The 21,810-nt window shown below is 41.2% G+C and overlaps 1 protein-coding gene across 2 annotated transcripts in view; it reads left to right on the forward strand.

The window, feature by feature from the left end:
- GABRG3 (gamma-aminobutyric acid type A receptor subunit gamma3) overlaps positions 1-20,977 on the forward strand; it is a 342,699-nt gene extending 321,722 nt beyond the window's left edge. For both annotated transcript variants that reach the window (XM_061459748.1, XM_061459749.1), the window contains exons 7-10: positions 1,448-1,600; positions 13,042-13,238; positions 14,695-14,724; positions 20,412-20,977. In XM_061459748.1, coding sequence (XP_061315732.1) covers positions 1,448-1,600; positions 13,042-13,238; positions 14,695-14,724; positions 20,412-20,690 — 659 coding nt within the window. In that variant the 3' untranslated portion in view covers positions 20,691-20,977. The remainder of the gene's footprint in view (positions 1-1,447; positions 1,601-13,041; positions 13,239-14,694; positions 14,725-20,411) is intronic.
- Positions 20,978-21,810: the final 833 nt, after the last annotated feature.

The following is a 21,810-nucleotide window of genomic DNA, read 5'->3' on the forward strand; positions in this document are numbered from 1 at the left end:
GGAAGTTATTCTTACTGAATTAATTTCTTTTCTATGTAATATTTAGCTATAGTCAAAATATCTACTGTATTAAATGCATTGGTTCATATGCTCTCTGTTATTAGAAGATTAAGCTTTAATTCGCCTCATCTAATAAACCCAGTATGCCTCTACTTGGGTGAGTTGCATGTACGTTCCTTGGGAGATTCACCTTTCTATGCTAATAATTTCTTCAGTCTCATGATGGTTTGCTGTGGTAGGACAGACTTACTGACATATTGCACATGGCTTCTTCAAATATCATATTCTATAAAGTCAAAGCTTGTAACAAGAAACAATATAATTTATTAGGTCAAGTCTGACATCATCAAACAAAATCCCGTAACAGTTAGAATCATAGAATCATAGAATAGTTAGGGTTGGAAAGGACCTTAAGATCAGTTCTCAGGCATATAAATTCTTTTTCATATCTGAAATGAAAGTAATATACTTCAAGCAAAGTACAGAAATTGGTCTCTGTTCAGTTTGATTACTGTTAATCACTGTGACTGTCTGAGAGAAGAGGATAGTTAACATCTATGAAGCTGAGGGGGCTGTCAGTAAAAAAGGGGGGTGATAAGGTCAGTAGCCTCTACTGAGTAGAGAGAGAGGGACAGATTATTATCCCTTGTGGAGTCACAAGGGTTAGCAAAAGAGATACTATGGAAGAAAGTCATATAATGTGAGATAAACTAGCCTTCTCACTGAGTTCTTGATTTTATGATTTTTACTATTATTAGTAATTTTAAATTTTCTTTTTACAGTAGAATAATAAACTTTATATCCAGACTCACCTTCTGAAGGTTTTAGATATGAAAAGTGACAACTGTTTTGAAATGGAGGAATGCTGACAAAAAGACTCTTGATTTGTAATTATGAGTTCTTTCAAGCATAAAGTTTTACCAGCATTAAGGCACTTGTGACTACAGATGACTTATGTAAAGCCATAATCATGTGCATTCTACACTTCCCATAAAGACTGCTACTGCCTGATTCTGATATAGCAAAAGATGACAGAAATCACTCAAACCTGAAACTGAGGCAGGGAAGACATAGCCTACAGAAAGATGGATTTTGTGCAGTTTGGATACAGAATCCAGTAAATGATGTGGCCATGGAGCCATCCATAAATATCAAGTCTTGAAATTCAAGATGCCTTTCAAAAATTTACTCATCAAATATGATTACTGACAGACTCTGCTTGTCCAAATAGATCAACATTTCCACAGGCACCTAAAACTAAAGGAAATTAGAATGGAAAAGTTTATTTAAATTCTATTTTATGTGAGCATTACTGCAAAAATTTCTCAAAACATTAAGAAATATTTTTTATGCATTGTTTTTATGAATTTTAAAAAATTAGCAGGTCAGTGAGCAAATTTCCCTATCTCACCAAAATGTATATTTATTTTCTGTGCTATTATTGCAGGTGATTATGTAGTCATGACTATATACTTCGACTTAAGTAGAAGAATGGGATACTTCACTATTCAAACATACATTCCCTGTATATTAACAGTTGTTCTTTCCTGGGTATCCTTTTGGATTAAAAAAGATGCCACACCAGCAAGAACAGCATTAGGTAAGTTGTTAATAATTCCTTTTCCTGCTCTTTTTGTGTAGTTCCTTCACTATCATTTGAAAATATCAGCAAAGACACCACTGGCTATATGCTTTGGATTACTGTTACCGCATCTTGCAGACCCACAGCTACTTACCACTGAAGCCTCTGGTTTTCTGCCTTTAATAGAGTAATTAAGAGTAAACTATTCTGACCCTTTGAAATGACACTAGCATAATATTCTAGAATTAATGTCTGTCTCCTTGTTCTCACTATGATATTTTAGTGACATTTTTGAAGAATAAATTAATTGCACTGCTGGTTTCATTCCCTTTTGAAACTCTCCCCCCACAGGGCATTATGTCTTATATATACATAAAACTGTGGGATATAATAATATTAACTCAAGCAAAGTGTTTTAGCTTGTGCTCTTGAAGTTAAGCTCCACTCTAGGTATATAGATATTTTTCATAGACTCTGAAGATTTATGCTGGTATAGGTTTTCCAGCAGCTCATATATGTCAGGACAAATGTGTGTATTTTGTAATTATGCTTTAGGATACACTTACAAATGTTGACCTTTTGTTCTTATGCCAATAGGAAAACCTGTATGCTTTGACAGCATCAAGGGCATAGGGCTATATAATAGGCGTACAGCAGAACTGAAGGAAAACTAACATTTTAGTCCAGACTGTGGTTGCCAGGGCTGCCAGCAATAACTCAGTCGCAAATCTACCAGTCTAAGAAAAAGGGGAAACTATGTCAAGGTTTATATGCCTGTTTAGCATTCCCAGATATTCTTTCCTAGTTCCTGCAGGAGTTTGTTACCATCTCCAGTTAACCAGCTAGACTGTCTAAATCATTTCATTTCTAAAGAATATATTATTAAAACTGACCTGCCTGACTTTTTGGATTGAAATCAGAGAGAAAGCATTTGTAGGAGCAAATGAGTCTCCAGGTTTGAGAGGGTGATACTGCTGCAAGGAATGACTGGACGACAAGGGCTGTGAACAGGCTATATCTCTTCAGAGGCAGCCTGCAGCAAGCACAGTGTTCTCAAGTGCTGCTGTGTGCCAACAACCCTTCATTCAACTATAGTATAGGAGAGGCCATCTGTACAAACACCTCTATTTCCCACTCCCGTATACAGCTGTTCAAGAGGCATCAGTATTCCCCATCCTTTTTTATCCAAGTAACTAAGCGTTTGCTAGAAATAGTAGTTACTTATATGTGAATCCATTTCTGTTAGATGGATCTAACAGATTCTGTTAGGTCTTTCAAACACCATGTAGAGATGCTCTACTTCATCTCAAGTGGAAGCTTTGACAATACAGCCTTCACAGCCTTTATACAGTTGTACAAAATTACTTGTCCTGTTTCTGTCTCTCTCCTGCACTAATAAATCTGAGCAACCACCCATTCTGAGGGTGCTGTGGTTCCTACCATAATGTTCCTGAAGGCTCTGAAGGGGAAAAGAAAAATGAAATGCTAAAAAACCCTCTAAACTCCATTCACTCTGAACGAGATTTTAGTGGCTAAGTGTCTTGAACTTGTCTGGAAGTCTCATCCCCCTTTCTAAGTTTTTCACTCATGCGAAAATCATGCAGTCATCTATTCAGGGTACACTAAGCCCTGGGTAACAAACATTATTCCTCCCAAAACTTCTAATGCTTCAATTGTTTAGTGTAAGCGGCGAGGAGAAGCAGACAGGCCAACCCAATATGGGTGATAAGCAAACTTCTTCTTTATTTGTGACGCAGTTCACGCATATATAGGAGTGGTATTCAGCCACTCCTTCTTGGCACAACAGTATTGGTTAGCCCCTCACAGCTTCCTCCACATTCTCCTCCCAGGTCCGGTCTCCGGCTACCTGTGGGGGCCACCCCCTGCCTTGCTTGCACAGTCCTCCAGAACTCTATGGTCCTGCTCTTAGGGTCATTCTGCAACAATTCCCCCCTTTTTCTTTGTGCAAGCAAGGCATTATGGGTTATTCTGTTCACCTGTTTTATCACACAACTATAAACAAGTCTAATAGCTACGATGATTAACCTAACAGTGCTACATAAGTGCAATACTTTAAACAGCAGTGTTTGACTCAACCTGTAATGCCCTGTGAAGACAACCATCTAGTTATTCTTAGGATATTGCTCATTTACTATTGCTGGGTAAGCTGAGCTAGGGTTCTCAGCTGTGCGTGCATCGAATTAGCATAATCAGAGAGACTCATACAACACATTCCCTCAAACTCTTCACATCCATGTCCCTGTTCCAACAACAAAAGGTTCTGCAGTGTTGCATGTCTTACAGAGTCAACATTAAAACAAATCAGAAATTGCCTTCGATGTAGAATTGTCTGCTTAGCAACTCAGCAACCCAGTCTGCTTAGTTGAGTCAAGGCCCTGGCTGAAGCACTTACAGTGATTTGGCATATTATGATTGGATACATGTTATGAAGACCCTTAGTGACTAACATATAATTGGTTAAACACAGGTGTGAGAACTCAACCTTGAAAGCTTGCCAACAGTCCACAGTTCTCATTAACTTAGTGAATTCCAGCCTCTTATCTTGCTTGCTTAAACTTCTTCGGGCCTCTCATGGCCTTGCTGTATCTTTCAGGACTATTCAAAGTTTATGTACCAATTATGCGTTCTCCCATGAGAACACTATCTCCACATCTTCCCCCTTTATGTTTTATATACGGTTTGGGTGGCCCTACTTGAGCAGGGGATCTGGGCTAGATTATATTTCCAGCATATGCCAACTAGAGGCTGCCTGGGCCTGCCCCTTTTTTCTGCTGTATGGCTCTCTGGTAACAGGCTGTATAGCTCTCTGATCCTTCACATCAAGGTCTGGCATGGCATGTGTCCCCACCGCTCCACACCTGCTGGGTTGCAGCCAACAGCGGAGCTAAAGGTTCTTCTTGGTGGCAAACACAGAAGCCAACCCAGTCTTGCCCTTGATTGTGGTAGCAGGCATTTGGTCAGCCTCAGTCCTTGCACCTTGCTGTCAATGCAGAGTTTCACCTGCGTCACCCAGTGACAAGTCGCTACTACAGCAAGGCACACACAAGTTTACATTAGCAGAGTAACTATTACAGGGTGCAGCAGCATGTTGAAGATGCTGATGGCAGTGAAGGACTAGCCAAAGAAATTTCTTACCAGTGGAATTCTCCCCCCCTCTTAAATTTGTTCCATCACCTGCTTTATAACACTACCATTGTATTAAAATTTTTCTAGCTTTTGCCTTAGCATTTTCTAGCAGCTACTGCAAATTTCCATACTCTAACATCTCTTTTACAAGTGACAAATCTATACAATACAAGGTGCAGTTTCTTATTAGCAACTAGCTAGTAAATACAGGTGGGTTTATACACAAAATCACAACCTCTAATAATAGCTACTTTACAAGCACGCATATTCAGGATGTTACTTTTCAGTTGCCCCCAAGTGATGTTTTGCAGTTATTTGTTCTTTCTCTTCCTCTATCTCATTCTGCTTGGGGTAATCACGGTCAGCTCCTGTAGCTGAGGCATCAGGTTTATCCATTTGTCTGTCCAGCTTATGGCAAGGCTTGACAAACTTTGCAGGCAGTCACCATGGACCTGTAGGCAGGAGGACACAAATATACCCCCTCCTCCAGGTTATTAGTTCTTCAGTTCTTGAGAAGTAGACAGGTTAAACAGGTTAAGTGCAGCATCATTACTCTCTCTCCCCCCCCCCGTTTTTTGTTGGTTTTTTTTTTTTTTTAGTCCCTGCAAAAGCCATCATTACTCCCACTACAGTCCCACGTACAGAACGTGGCACAAGGACCCTGTGGAGACTAACAGCAAACCAGCTCGGAGAAGCATCATTGCAGTGCGAGGTGGCAGGCTCAACCTTAGCGGGCGTCCCCGCAGAGGCTCTGCCTCCCCCACATCGTATGAGGCTTGGGCTTTTATACTGACCAAAATGCACACTCATTCCAACACAGGTGGCCAGCCTGTGCTGGAAGAAGTGGCCAGCAGTATCTACAGAGGTCTCCAAGGGTTGATAGAAACCTGGACATACTTATGTTTACCAACTTCTAGTACATGAGTATCACAGAGAAATTGTATGGGCTCCCCCTGTCAATTGCAAGAAAAAATCATAACATATACAGCTTGAGTCACTGTTTGTCAGGCCTCCTTAACTATTTTGAGATCAAGAGCTTCCCACTCTTTAGCCCCCTGCTGTGTAGTAAACACAGGATATGCAGAGATGCCCATTGCAGAAAATTCCCCAGTAATGTTCACCTCTTTGGTTACCCATTGTTACAACTGAGTGTCTCCAGCGCCAGTAAGTCTGAGCAGACCGACCCGGGAGACGAAGAGTCAGGGTCTGGAAGCAGAGGATATAAATCTGGATCGGATTCAGGGGATTCGGGGGCTGATCCTGCCCCGAACTCGGGGTCTCCATTGCTCGCAGCTGTGTCTTCCTTATCAGATGTCTCTCGTTCGGTATGTAGCCATCTGCAGACCTCGCTCCTCCGTAACCGAGTTAAAAATTTTTTTACTCTAGGGCGTAGTGGGTTGGAGAGGCTCGCAGTTCCTTTAAATCTCCCGCTAGCGCATGATCTCTATTTTCTACTGCGTGCTTCAAAATGGCGCCGCAATCGATCCGGCGCCGAGGCACCTCCCTCTTTCTTTCGGATTCCTCAACATTTATCATGCGTATACCTTCTAATATACTTTCTCTGTCCTTTTCAAAGTCCCTACTTTCAGAACTGGGGTGGTGGGGGAGCAGGGGGTTACACCTCCTCCGCGGCACCTTCTGATGGAGGGGGAGAAAAGGAAGGGGGGGTGGGGGGTGGGAAACCCTGTGCTCCCGCGAGCTGGGGGGAACAAGTTGGAATCTTCCCCCGGTTTCAACCGACCGGGGACGTCTGTTCCTAGTTTCTCCGTTGCTACCGCGGCAGTTTTCTTTTCTGCCTTGTATCTTTTTATACAGTTCATTACTTCCCTCCGTGGTTTACCGAGTTTCTTTGCCTTTTTATAATCATTAAGCACTGAGTCAAATAGTTCTTCACCAAACTTTTGCCACTCACTCTCCTCAAAAACTGTATTAGGATCTACAAAAAATCCCTTAGCCTTCCCTACAGCCAGTAGACCTGCTAGCTGCTTTAGAGTCTCAGGCTCAATACCCCGCTTTTATAAAAAGCACTGTAAAAAGTTCAGGGCTCAGTTCCCTGCTTTTATAAAAAGCACTGTAATAAGTCCAGGGCTACCTCTCGGTCCATTTTCATGGCCAGCCTTTTCCGGATCGTCTTCTTCTGGGTCGTCCTGTAACCTCGGTCTCCGGATCGGCCTCCCGACGCAGCAGTGTCTGGTTCGCCCCAGTGGCAGATTCCTTTTGGTCAGTCCAAGCACCCGGGTCCGTCACGCCACTGCAGCAGCATTGCCTGCGCTTCCCGGCCGCTGCCGCCGGCGCCGCTCACTCATCCTTCTGGATCCCCGTCGACCGGGGCCCTGTATCCGGGTCCCCGCTAGTCAGGGCCCTGTATCCGGGTCCCCGCTAGTTGGGGCCCTGTATCTGGGTCCCCACTAGTCAGGGCCCTGCATCCGGGTCCCCGCTAGTCGGGGCCCTGTATCCGGGTCCCCGCTAGTCAGGGCCCTGTATCCGGGTCCCCGCTAGTCGGGGCCCCGTATCCGGGTCCCCGCTAGTTGGGGCCCTGTATCGGGGTCCTCGTCGACCGGGGCCCTGTATCCGGGTCCCCGCTAGTCGGGGCCCTGTATCCCGGGTCCCTGTTGACCGCCCCGTCGCCTGGGGCCCTGTATCCGGGTCCCTGCTAGCCGCGGCCCTGTAATCCGGGTCCCCGCTAGTCGGGGCCCTGTAATCCGGGTCCCGCTAGTCAGGGCCCTGTAATCCAGGTCCCCAGCGACCAAGGCCCTGTAGTCCGCGTCCCTGTTCGGGCGCCATTTGTAAGCGGCGAGGAGAAGCAGACAGGCCAACCCAATATGGGTGATAAGCAACTTCTAATTTATTTGTGACGCAGTTCACACATATATAGGAATGGTATTCAGCCATTGGCACAACAGTATTGGTTAGCCCCTCACAGCTTCCTCCACATTCTCCTCCCAGGTCCGGTCTCCGGCTACCTGTGGGAGCCACCCCCTGCCTTGCTTGCACAGTCCTCCAGAGCTCTATGGTCCTGCTCTTAGAGTCATTCTGCAACAGTTTAGTAACTTTCAGCTGAATGATAGAAGAAATATATTACCAAAAATATCCTCTAAGCTTAACTTCCTCACTAGGCACAGCTTTATTTAAGCAATGAAGCTATATCCCAGCCATTCCTACTCAATCCTTAGGCATCTTCCTAATGGAAGGTTGTATCAGCTTCAAGTCTTAGTGAGTGACACAGGGCATCCTTCCAAACCAAGAGCAGCTCAGTGACCTCAAGCTGTAGAAATAAAAGTCTCAGAGAGCCTGTAATAAGATGACTGCAAGCAGCCAGCACTGGTTCACACTTTATAGATATTTCTTGCTTAAAACTCATTTTGTGTGAGGTCAGCACAAGAGCAGAACCTGCTGGATTTTCTCCAGAAGTTTGTAAATTTAACAAGCGTAACACTTCTGACCATTGTAAGTCATGTGACATCATGTGGGTCCAGTTGTCTAAGGTTATTTTCCCATAAAGAAGTTTTCAGTCCTCACTCCCTTTATGTGATTGCCAAAGTGCCTTTACGCTGTGGCCCCAGCAACATGACAGACCCTAAGACAGAGTTATTCTGTGATCTCCATCTACCTCCAGGATAGCTCAGAAGGCTATACAAAGGTGAGGACAGAGCAGCTGAAAAACTGCCTGTTCCTGGCTGTGTAGACTTGCCTCCCTGGCCAGAAAATTGAGCAATAGGCATTTAGTGTAATCTGATGAACTCCTTTCTTCTTAAATTCAGTGTCTCAGTGGAGATAAGGAAAGACTGACCATGCTTCATCTTTTAAATAAGAGTCTGAAGCCTATGTTTGTGCAGAGTCACACAGCATCCATTTGTGTTATCCTTCTTAATGCATAACAGAAAAGGGAGAAAAGGTATCTAACAGTTTGCATTACTGATTTTTCACAAGCAATGTTTGTACCCTGTCCCTGAGGGTGGTTCCCCACACCACACAGCTCTGTTTTCCAATTAATTAGACACAGAAATAGGCTAGATCACTAGTCACTGCAGTATGACTTTCCCTGCCTTGCCCCTTCAGCCAGCAGGAACTTCAGACAAAAAATCTATTCTTATACTGAGATCATGCGTTCAAAATATGAATATTAAGATGAAATGTTCCAAGTTTATATTGAATGGCTATCATGACTACCTTCTAAAACTCTGATGAAGAATTAAATTACTGGGCTAAAATATAACTTTTTAATAAATAATATGTACATGGGTCATCTCTTTTTGTGCCCAGATTTATGTTGCTCCCAAACTGGCAATGGCTCTTGGGCTAACTGTTACCAGACTGACTATTGACTCTTGGGCTGCAGTTACGAGATGTTCCCAGTTTACTGTAGGTCTGCTTATACAATGCAGCTTACAAATCTGTCTGAGCAATAGCACACATCCACATTTGGATAGTGGCACATGATGAAATTGTAATACAGCCAAGGGCAAACCACTGAAATTGTTCTGCTAATTAGTTGAAATTAATTGTAGGCTCAGTGCACCCCAACCTACTCCGAGTGTAGCTGCATTAATATAAAGGGCAAGCATCAGGGAAATATTTCATTCTCTGAAATTAATGAGTAACTTCCAAAGCTATTGGCAGCTACTCACAGTTACATGAAGGATTGGTTTCACCCCTTTCTGAATAACACTAAGTAATAAGCTATTTCTGTGCTGGAAGAAAACCCAACAATCGGGTTATTTGGCTGTGAAGGAAAAAATGGGACCCTAAGTATCCTTTCATCAGCACTGTCCAGACTTATCAAAGTGCTCTTTAAAAACTTGGCATCATAGTCCCTTTTTAACATGCCCTTTGAGGAGCTGATGCCCAGAGTGGCAGTGTGACTCATTCTAGGCCACCTGAAGAGTCAGTGGGAAACTGGAAATAGAATTTGAGTATTGGATGAGAACTGTGTTTTGTAATTGCAGCTTATTCTGCCCTCCATTCAAAGAGAAAAAAAAAAAAGCTCACTGCTGTTTCTGCTTATCTGTAGTAATCAAAAGTATATTTTCCCAATGCTCATAGTCAAGAGCAGCCGGCAAGTATCTGAAGAAAAGTCATGATCTGGAAAATAATAATCAGTTGTTTTCCTTGAAGATGAAGGGAATTAAGTTAAACTGAAGCTTTCATCCCAGTTTCTCTCTACTTTTTCAAAATGGGTATAATATGTAACAGGACTAGGCAGTTACTACAGAGCAACTTCAAACTGCAGTTTAAATAAAAAGTGGGTATCAAGGCCAGCAATGTGTTGATGTAAAATCAGATACAGATCATGTTTAATAAAAGATGAGTATCGCTTCATTGCCATTCCATCTTAAGCTCATTCACTAGAAAACCAAGCAAGTGCTCTAAACACGTGCCAGAGCTGGTGGAGAAATCAGGTTTTTAAACAAAATGATGGCGTGAGTAAAAGCAGTAGACCTTTCCTCCAGTGTCCCACAAACATACCGTTAGGAAAATAGGCAAAAATAATCCTCGGTGACCAAACAGTTTCTAACACTGAAGCTCCTGCTACCTCATTTTGCATACAGTTGTCCAGGTAGCAGCTTTCAAACTAATTTTGAATAACTGTTTAGGCCAGCGATTTAAAGTGTTTTCATGCATAATGTATCCCTGCATCAGCTGATCTCTCAGACAGTCCTTTTGTACTTATCAAATAGCATCTTTGGTATGGAAGTTGTTCAGAGAACATAAATGTCACAAAATGGTATTTATACACAAACTTGGAAGCTCCCACTTAACACTTGTCTACCTGAAAATTTTGAAGCCATGTTACTTCAAAGCTGTGCTTACCTGATATTAAAATTCTGTTGAAATAGACAGTTCATGAGCACTGTGAACTTCAGTAACAGACACAAAGCTCACTTTGCCATACAGTCCTCCCCAAAGTGAGAGACTTAACTATTTCATCTGACAAGGTTTATTGCATTTGAAACCACTGAACAACTGAATTCTCTTAGCTTCAGAGAGAAAATGAGCTACAGGCATGGAATGTAGATATTCTCTTCAGAAATAATGGGTGCTGCATTTTATTCATAAATGCGTATCTATATTCCAGCTGGTAAATGTATAGGAATACAAAACTGTACCATCTGGTACACCTTCTTTCTCTTTGCTCTTTGCTTCTTGGATGTTTCTGTCTTTGTGTTCAGCAATCTTATCTCATGCCCTTGTCATAATTCAAAATATGATTTATAGTCCAGAAACTACAGTGGTTGTGATAATGCTAAACTTTCCTTTCCCCAAGATTTTATATTCTTGTAGCAAATATGTTTTGCTGTCAAAGAGACTGAGGATGGACACTCTTAATATCTGAAAACCAAAATAAAGCTTACACCATTGTTATTTCTATAAATTTAATAGAACCTACTTTGTTTAAATCAACCACAATTAGTCCAGAGCCACTCAAACCTCACAGATTCTGCATTGGTGAGGTATCTACAACATGACTTACTGAGCTAGTTTTGTTTAGTTCTCACCCAGAGCTTCTAGATTTATCACATTCTCAAGCACAATGCAGGCAGGCATTCACATTCAGGCTTAAGGCACAGATAATAGGACTCAAGTTGAGGACTTCTATACTTAAGCACAGAGATTAATGGTAATTTTATTTCAACTTCTCTGCCTTCCTGTCCATAGTCACTCTGGGAGGTGTTTGTCATTACAGATAACTGCACAATACTTCTTGTCCCAAATAATACAAAGTTATACCTCCAGAAAAAATATTACATTGTCAATACAACAGTCAGTAGAAAAACTGTAGATCTTTGTTAGCCTTTTAATTAAAAAAGTGTCCTAAAGTAATATGAGAGCCTATCATAGGATGAGCAGGAAATAAAAGCTTTCCCTTGAGATCAGGTAAAAAGACACTGTTTATCATGCTGGAAAAAAACTAAAGGTTTTGAGTAATTTTTTGAAGGCAGTAAAATACCTGAGAGCAGGTGCATGTGCACATGGCTCTGAAAAAGATGAAAGGATGGATTTGTGTTAGAAAGTGTTAAAGAACTTAATTTCATATTGTAGATTATGTCATAGCCTGGGTACAGTTCTTCTGAAGCTAGTGACTCCCAAGGTCTGAGTCAAGGTCATACAGAAAACTAATTGATCTATCGTTAGCAAGGGCCAAATCTAGGCTAGTAAGTCAACACCTTTTGCACCTGGACGTCTTTGCAGGTGACTACTATGAGTGACCAAGGATGGAGTTTGCCTCTGGAGCTTTTTCAAAGCATCAGCTAGCAACAGAACTGATGTTGAGGGGTCTGGAGAGGATGCTGGATCATGGCAGCCACGCGCTTATATTGGAAAGTAGCACAGATGACAGGAAACAGAAATATTTTCCCCATAGCTTTTAGATGTTGAAGGTACATGAAAAGCCCACATTTCCTACTTCCTATCAGCATTAACTTCATCTTGATTATTGGGTTGTGGAGTTTTGCAGCAACTTTTTTTGTTGTTGTTTCTTTGTTTCGGGTTTGATTTTGTTTACAATTTATTATTCATTGAAGAAGAAGGATGAGGCCCAGGCAATAATCTGCCTTCTGCCTTTTTCAGGGACTTTCTAATGGTTTTAATGAGGAGGGTTATTCATGTGAATGGCTGTAGTTTATATTAAACACTACAAATCAGAGGTGGGCATTCCTTCACAAACATAACGTAGTCAAAAGTAATAAACAGATATTTTTTCCTCTCCAGAGCACCATTTGTGGGAAGTAATTTTTCTATAAAGCATAATTTCAGTCATCCCCTGTCATTTCAAACACTGTGTATCATTGCAAAGTATCACTTTAACTATAAATAGAAAGATTACCTTATGATTATTTTGGCTTTAGAGCAGGATCTCTCTTGAGACATATTTGAGTGAGAGCTTTATTTTTCTTCCTGAGCCATTGAGGAATTCTATATTTTTTTCTATCAGAAGGCTTGCCATTCATAGCAAATGATGAAGTATCAGTCCAAAGGGGGAATGAAAATACTTCTATTTCTGAGGAATGAAGAGGAATTATATGAAGTACTAGCAGCCAAATAACTGACATCCTATAGATTTCGTTCTAGGACTCGTTATAGTTTTTCAGGATATTTATGTCACTTTTTAAAAGATGAACAGAAACAGCTGAGGAAAATTTTGTTTACAAAATACTACTGCCTCTACTGATGTAATTTTTCATATTACCAAATGAAATTAATGAATTATTTGGATTCAGTTTGGATTTCTGGGGGATTTTTGTTTGTTTCCAAAGATTCTTCTGCAACATTGAAAAATGCTGCATACAACTAAATCTGGTTTCTCTCTACAGGCATCACAACTGTATTGACCATGACAACTTTGAGCACCATTGCAAGAAAGTCATTACCCCGTGTGTCCTATGTCACCGCTATGGATTTGTTTGTCACTGTATGTTTTCTATTTGTCTTTGCTGCTCTGATGGAGTATGCAGCCCTCAACTACTACTCAAGTTGCAGGAAACCAAACTGTACTAAGAAGAAAAAGTCGGTAAGATGGCCACATTTAAATTTCTTTTCTAACGTGTGCATGGCTGAGAGAGCAGACAACCATTCAGTGGCAGCCTGTAATCCTTTGATACTCTGCCGCTTCAAGCTCTTATCAGTTTATGGTGTGATCTGCTCTAAAAGCTGGTAGAAAATAGTTGCCCACAGCAACGGCAGAATCAGTTACGTGCTAGTTGAGTGGTCTGTTCCTAACTGAAACAACCTGCTGACCATGAAGCCTGCCTACAGGTCTTTTGTCTGTATGTCATAAAGGACTCCCACTGAAACAGATTGCATAGCTTGTTACACAAACATATGCACATCAATGTATATTCAAATGGATCCGCTTCTCAGCTTAACGTGTCTAGAAATACTTATGAACTTCACATTTCAATATCTCCACTTGGAACCAGGACTTATTTTTAGCCCTATGCACAAAGAAGCTTATTCCCAAGTACAGAAACAGAGGCCGCTTAATAAAGATTTTATACTTCGCTGCATTTTGGACCAAAAAGACGCTTCGAGGAGTAACACTCAGACGCCCCCCAAAAGCTGTTTATTTAGAATCAATTAAAACGATCATGTGAAGAAAGAACTGCCTGGTGTACTTTATAATTGACTACGAGGATAACAAGGGGCAGGATAATGGAGAAAAAAAATCTCAGTGAAAACATAGGGAAGGGGAAGTGGATTGTCTGCTCAAGAGCAGTGGAAACTATTGTGCTTGAGAGCATTAATTGGACATGTTGGATGCCATTTTGTGTAATGAAGGAAATAAGAAAATTTGAAGGTGGAAATTGAAGAAAGAGAAGGCTAATTTCAAGGAATAATAGGTCATGAAGTAAAAGGGGTTAGATGAAGGGCTATACAAAAGAATTGAATGAGGAACTAATGAAGGAAAAGCTGATATAAATATGGAATTAGAGAAAACCTAGAAAACCATTGACTTAGTTATGAAATTTCCATCAAACCTCTAATAGTATCGTGTAAAAATGCATTGCTCACAAAAGGCAATAGTGTTGCCAAAAGAAAAGTGTGAGGCCATCAAAATGAACTTGCTAATGATGAAACTGAAATTATAGAAAGACTGAATGAAAATGTCATGAGTCTCTTTGTGAGTAGGATATATCTCTAGACATGTGAATGAAGATGAGTGAAAGCATGCAACAATGATGAGATTTAAATTAACGTAAGAATCAACACATACTTAGCTATTGTTTGCTAAGTAATTAATGAGTAGAATAAAGATTTAAAATAGGTGGAAACTAAGTGTGCACTCTACTGAAGTTTCATGCAGTTTTAAAGTGTATAGATTTTACCCTGAATATACAGAATATTCAGCATGAATTGTTTTATGGACAAATGCATTTAAATGCTAGGTTTAAAAAACGCTATTGAACATTAGATGCATATGAAGTAATGTTTCCTTCTGAATAATTATTTTGTTATCTTCATTTAAGCTACCTGATGTCAGTTTTGGCCATGTGATGGTAAGTAAACTATTCAGTGAAAGCAATGGAGGCATGAATGTATGGTTGACATTTACTTGCAATAATTCCTGAGAAAGCTGTAATGCTGTTACACTTTACCCTGAATTTTCTATAAATACTGCTTTACTTTTTTTGTTAAAAGGCCAGTTTGGTTTTGGCTGTGGCAGAGGAACATAGCTGCCTCTTTCAATAAGGACTTATCAAATTATTTGGGAGAGAGAAGGGTCAAGTGTATAATATTGCATATTATTTTTGCCCCAGAAATTGTGTGCCTGCTTTATGCAATACTGCAGTTTCTCACTACATTTTATAAAAAAAGTAATAAGCACAAATTATATCACAAACTTACATGGAGTTTTTACTAAGTTTCATGAAAAATAATTCATTTATGCGTATCTGTAAAATCTTTAATAAGCTTTCAAGTGGATTTTCAAATTATTTAGGCACGCAAGTTGAACACAGTTAGTTGTACTATATCTAAAAATGCAATAAATTCTATTCCTGAAACCTCCTCATAACTGTTTGTATGCATACAGAAGTGATAAAACTGAAACTGAGCACCAAATTGTGTTTCCAAGTTGTATGAAATGTGAAACTGCAATCCATACTAATATATATAAAAGCATATAGAGGGCTAGTTACTTAGCTGCTTGGGTGGCCTGATTCCTAGTTACCAGGTCCAAATAAGAACAGGGACAGAAATGAAACATTGCTTTTGCATTTCTTGGTTTGAATATACTGAAGTTTTTCATTTACAACTGCTTGCTCCTTAACAAATAATGTTCTAGATTTTATTTTCAGTTTTGGTTGTTTTTTTTTCCATGAGTTTTCTGATGTATTTAAAGCGCTCTATAGCATTGAAAATCTGCTCATTGACAATGAGCATTTTTACAGCAAGCATTGCATTTGTGCACTCACTACTGCTGTCACTCCCTGGACAGATTTATCTGAAAGAATAAGTTAATAAGGCACATTGACTGGGTAGCGGTACTTTTCTTTTTCCAATTAAAAAAAAAAATGGAAAAGATACACAATTAAATGACAATAGGATTTAACACTTAGTCTTTGGCTAGATCTAGTCAATCTGATCTGCTTGGAAAATATCTGCAGCCTTTGCAAGCCCTTCCCTTTTCCATTTCCCTCTCCCTCTCCATCTTCCTCTTATTTTTCCTTTTCCTTCTCCCTCTCCCTCTCCAAACTCTCTTCTTTTTCCTTTTCCCTCCCCTCCCTTTCCCTCTTCTTCTCCCTCTCCCTCTCTCTCTCCTTTTTTGTCAGTATAAGACAGATATCGAGCAGGGCCCTCTCCTATACGCAAACAACTTCCATGTTCGAACTGTAACACAACCTGCATATATCTCTGACTCTCAAGGTATCATCTTGTGCTTTCCAGACTTCTAGTGATGCCACCTAAAAGGTGAAATTTATTAATCTTAGTAAACCCATGCTTAGGTAATCCCAACCCTTGTTTTTCTCCTAGAGAAACCTCCACACTTATATCTTGTCTGAAATAATTTTATTTCAGTGCTGGGTACTGGGATGGTGCCCACTGGCTGTGCACCCCTTTCCTCCCAACCCCAGCTCAGCAAGACATACAGGACTCAGTGGGTACCATCCACCTTCACCTTGTATCTAGTCACTTCAGTACCCCTACGAGCAATCAAATTAATCAGGGCATTTATTTTCTCTTCTGTCATGAGCAGATAGTTGATAAAACAATAACAAAAAAAAAACCCAGGCTATTGATAGATGAGAAAATTTCCTTTTCAGCACTAGGGCACTTATTTATCTTCACTTATCAAAATCATCTGGAGAGGTCTAACTTAACCTTACTTTTTATTATAAGTATTATAGCCAGGCATAGAAAATTTCAGTCCCTGAGTAGGAAATTTTTATAAAAGACTGAAATAAATGAACAATATGTGTCACAGTGGTATAGTAGAACTCCATATACTCTTTAGTCATAGCTTTTTTTCTCTCCAAAGTGCTGCAGTCAAAAAATGATTGCTTGTGCAATAATCTTAGCCTTTTTCCGTGTACAGCATACTGTAAACCTCCAAAACCAGCCACTTGAAATTTCACAAATGGGAGCGAAGACCATGAGGGTGTAATTTCTGTCATCTAATCTCAGATATAAAGTCATTCACAACAAATAGATTTGGAATAATCTGCTTCTAAATGGCAATATATTCACAGTCCACAGCACAACTCACCTATGAGATTTTAGCCATTTACTTATGATGAGATGAATTGAGTCCTAGAAGTAATTGGCTGGATACCATAGGACAGTTGCTCAGGTGTAGTTAACTATGTTGGAGATGCCAACATCTAAGCAGAAGGATGCCACATCAAATTCTTAGCTCAGAGATCAGCATTTTTAATGAAATGGGTAGTAGTATTGTGTGCCAAACCAAAGGGCTTGTAGAAAGAAAATGAAGTCAACAGCCTTTTCAAGCAATTGATAGGGGAAATCCCATGGGCAAGGCTGCTTGAAGGTAAAGGGGCCCAAGATGGTTGGCATTCAAGGATTGCTTTTTCCGAGCTCAAGATCAGAGCATCCCGACATGTGGGAAGTCAAGGAAGAGGTCCAGGAGACCTGCATGGCTAAATAGGGAATTGCTGGGTATGCTCAAGTGGAAGAGGAGAGTTTACAGGTCATGGAAGGAGGGGCTGGCCACTTGGGAGGAATATAAGGCTGCTGCTAGAGGATGTAGGAAGGCAGCTAGGAGGACTAAGGCCTCCTTAGAATTAAATCTGGTGAGAGGGGTCAAGGACAGCAGAAAGAGCTTTTTCAAATACATGGCAGATAAAACTAACACCAGAGGCAATGTAGGCCCACTGATGAACGGGATGGGTGCCCTGGTGACAGAAGATACAGAGATGGCAGAGTTACTGAATGCCTTCTTTGTCTCTGTCTACTCTGCTGCAGGCAGTCCTGAAGAGCCCTGTACCCCTGAGACCTTAGATGAAGTCAGGTCAACGGAGCGGTTTGCCTTAGTCGATGAGGAATGGGTTAGAGACCAGTTGAGCAATCTGGACATCCATAAATCCATGGGTCCAGATGGGATGCACCCGCGGGTGCTAAGGGAACTGGCGGAAGTCATTGCTAGACCACTCTCCATCATCTTTACCAAGTCTTGGGAAACGGGAGAGGTGCCTGAGGACTGGAGGAAAGCAAATGTCACTCCAGTCTTCAAAAAGGGCAAGAAGGAGGACCTGGGTAACTATAGGCCGGTCAGCCTCACCTCCATCCCTGGGAAAGTGATGGAACACCTTATCCTTGGTGCCATCTGAAGGCATATCAAGGATAAGAGGGTTATGAGGGGCAGTCAACATGGCTTCACCAAGGGGAAGTCACGCTTGTCCAATCTCATAGCCTTTTATGAGGAAATAACACGGTGGATGGATGATGGCAGAGCGGTGGATGTGGTCTACCTTGACTTCAGCAAAGCATTTGACACAGTCTCCCACAGCATCCTCACGGCTAAAATGAGGAAGTGTGGACTGGATGATCAGGTAGTGAGGTGGACTGTGAACTGGCTGAAGGAGAGAAGCCAGAGAGTTGTAGTCTATGGGGCGGAGTCTAGTTGGAGGCCTGTAACTAGTGGAGCGCCTCAAGGGTCAGTACTGGGACCAGTATTATTTAATATATTCATCAATGATTTAGATGAGGGAATTGAGTGTACTATCAGCAAGTTTGCTGATGACACTAAGCTGGGAGGAGTGGCTGACACGCCAGAAGGCTGTGCTGCCATCCAGCGAGACCTGGACAGGCTGGAGAGTTGGGCAGGGAATAACTTGATGAAATATAACAAGGGAAAGTGTAGAGTCCTGCATCTGGGCAGGAACAACCCCAGGTTCCAGTATAGGTTGGGAAACGACCTGTTAGAGAGCAGTGTACGGGAGAGGGACCTGGGGGTCCTAGTGGACGACAGGATGACCGTGAGCCAACACTGTGCCCTTGTGGCCAAGAAGGCCAATGTCTTCCTGGGGTGTATTAGAAGGGGGGTGGTTAGTAGGTCGAGAGAGGTCCTCCTTCCCCTCTACTCTGCGCTGGTGAGACTGCACCTGGAATATTGTGTCCAGGTCTGGGCCCCTCAGTTCAAGAAGGACAGGGACCTGCTGGAGAGAGTCCAGCGCAGGGCAACTAAGATGATTAAGGGAGTGGAGCATCTCCCTTATGAGGAAAGCCTGAGGGAGCTGGGTCTCTATAGTTTAGAGAAGAGGAGACTGAGGGGTGACCTTATTAGTGTCTATAAATATATAAAGGGGGAGTGTCACGAGGATGGAGCCAGGCTCTACTCAGTGGCAAACAATGATAGGACAAGGGGTAATGGGTACAAACTGGAACACAAGAGGTTCCACTTAAACTTGAGAAGAAACTTCTTCTCAGTGAGGGTGACGGAACACTGGAACAGGATGCCCAGGGAGGTTGTGGAGTCGCCTTCCCTGGAGACATTCAAAACCCGCCTGGACACATTCCTGTGTAACATTATCTAGGTGTTCCTGCTCTGGCTGGGGGATTGGACTAGATGATCTTTTGAGGTCCCTTCCAATCTCTAGCATACTGTGATACTGTGAAAAAGGAAAATTTCCACCAAGGCAGGTCAGTCCTATTTCTGATCTGTTTCACATCCAAAGTGAAAGTTTTCAGGTGCACCCCACCACCTTCAACAGGAAATGCTAAGTACTTTGTATTGTAAGTGTGGAAGCAGGGGCCCAGATTGTCCTGCAGAATGCATGCAGGCATGAAGCAGAGGTATGACTAGATTGTTAATGGACACCCAGCATGCTCCTGCAGGCAGAGGCAATGCTCAGTGCAATCACAGGGAGAGGAAGGTCCCCTGAGGTAGAAAAAACTGCACTGGCAGGGCTGGAGTCTGCTTTGTCAGGGTGATGCAGACAGGCAGTGAATCTGATGGGACAGTAGATGCCAGTAGAGGAAGTGACATTTGTGAGGATAGAATGGGTGGCTTGATGAGAGAGGAAACTGTTGTAAGAAAGCACCTTTCATGAAAAGGAAATGGTGTGATAGAAAAGCTGACAAAGTGCAAATAGAGAGTATACTGGAGAAAGAGAGGTCTGTAGGAGTGAGTAGTGCTGTGAGGATGCGTGATATCAAAATGTCCTATTTCTGAGCATGGTTAGTGCCATACACACTAAAGGGCACAATGCCTAGGGGTGGCTTTTTGAAATCCTGTACTGAAATAATCACTATCTGTTGACCATATCTGTTTTTATAAATTATGGTAAAGTTCAAAGGCAGTAAATGAAACTATAGTAGCTGGAGATTATTCTGTAATGAAATGATGGGGGGCAACATGTTACTTGTTTTTCAGAATCCACTCTTAAATGTAGTAGCTACAAGTGTTTAAGGAAACTTGACAATAGCATTCTGACAGGCAAATGAACTCCTAAGTGTGAGAAAAAAAAAAAAAGATTATTTGAGTTACCCAAACAGGAAATACACCTAGAATTATTTAACTTTCTACTCCTCAATGTCTTGATGGTAATTTCAGCTGAAAAGGCATCTTTTGAGGGAAAGAAAGATGCTCTCTAGATCTAGAATTACTACAGTATCAACCTCTTATTCTCAGCTCCTGTAATTTTTTTTTCCTCATGATTCTTAATTTTGATTTGTATCATTCATGGAAGCTTATCAAAATGTTGGTTTCTTTTTCTCTCCTCAGAATTATTCTGTACTTGATATGAGACCACCAACTACAGTCATCACACTGAACAATGCCATGTACTGGCAAGAATTTGAAGATGCGTGTGTCTATGAATGTCTGGATGGGAAAGACTGCCAGAGCTTTTTCTGTTGTTATGAAGAGTGTAAATCAGGCTCATGGAGGAGAGGACGGATTCACATAGACATCTTAGAACTGGACTCTTACTCTAGGGTCTTTTTTCCTACATCCTTCCTGCTGTTTAACCTGGTCTACTGGGTTGGATACCTCTATCTTTAAATGTTGCCTGTAGTGGTGAAGACTGCTGTGTTTTCACGCTGCGGAGGGATGGTGAAAGTGGAGAAAAAGTGAAGGATGCTGTCAGTTTCATCTCAAATTATAAAAGCCACATTAACCTTCACCGTCACAAAGCCTAATGAAGAATTTTAATATGTAATTGCCTGAAAAAAGAAAAGTGGGGAAGAATTCTCTCCTTACTGCTGTTCATTTTAAGCAAAAGATCCTTACCAAATTCAGTTGAATTTGTAGTGTAAGCAATGTTTATGAATAATGACTGTACGTTACAATCTCTACTGTTCTCCCTTGGCATAGAAGTTATACACAATTCAGGCAAAGTTTAAATATGTAATTTTTGGTTTTCATTCCTATACTTTCTTCAGAATGCTGCCATATTCCTGAGGCTCATAGCAACATACACTGGCGCTGGCAAATAAGCCAAAGCTGATGAATCCACTTATTTGTATTTAGTCTTGCTTGAGCTATGTCCCATAGATTTTGGGAAATATTTCATCAGTGATCTCCTTGCTATAGAGAAACTACCAAATGACAGTAGGAAATGTGTCTGGTGTGATCAAAACATGGACGTTACTTTCTGGGATTCATGGAAGTAGCCACTTACCTACACATATTGGTTTTAACTTAAGGTGAAAAGGAAGAGTTATGAGAAAGCTATTATTTTGATATAAATAAAAGACTTGCCTATCACTGAGGCAGCTGTAGGCATAACTTCTAAAATTTTTCAAGCTTTTAACTGTCTTTTTTATGACTGGTTAAACACAGGATGGTCATTGATTTTTAAAGTACTTGAAGCAGGAAAAGATTCCTGCTTGTTTCTGTCATTGTAGCAGATCATAGTTGATAGGCCATGAGTAAAAATCACTATATAATAGCACTAGGAATATGTGACTTTCTTCAGATTAGAATTTACTAAAAAGTGCTCTCATGCATTCTTATTTTTTCTCTCAAAGTTATTTTACAAAATTGAAAAACATGTGTGCCAAAGGACATTTTTTGTTCCTTCCATAAAATTAAATATTGCAGTCCTTACTCACAGCAGTTGTTCCCTGGGTCTGAGCTGAAGACTGAACACTTTTCATTTCACTTAGAAAGGGCATTATGG

This window comes from Pezoporus flaviventris, unplaced genomic scaffold (assembly GCF_033815535.1).
Source record: "Pezoporus flaviventris isolate CSIRO_AGI_PZ_B2104156 unplaced genomic scaffold, CSIRO_AGI_Pfla_v1 ptg000030l, whole genome shotgun sequence".
Lineage (NCBI taxonomy): Eukaryota > Metazoa > Chordata > Aves > Psittaciformes > Psittacidae > Pezoporus > Pezoporus flaviventris.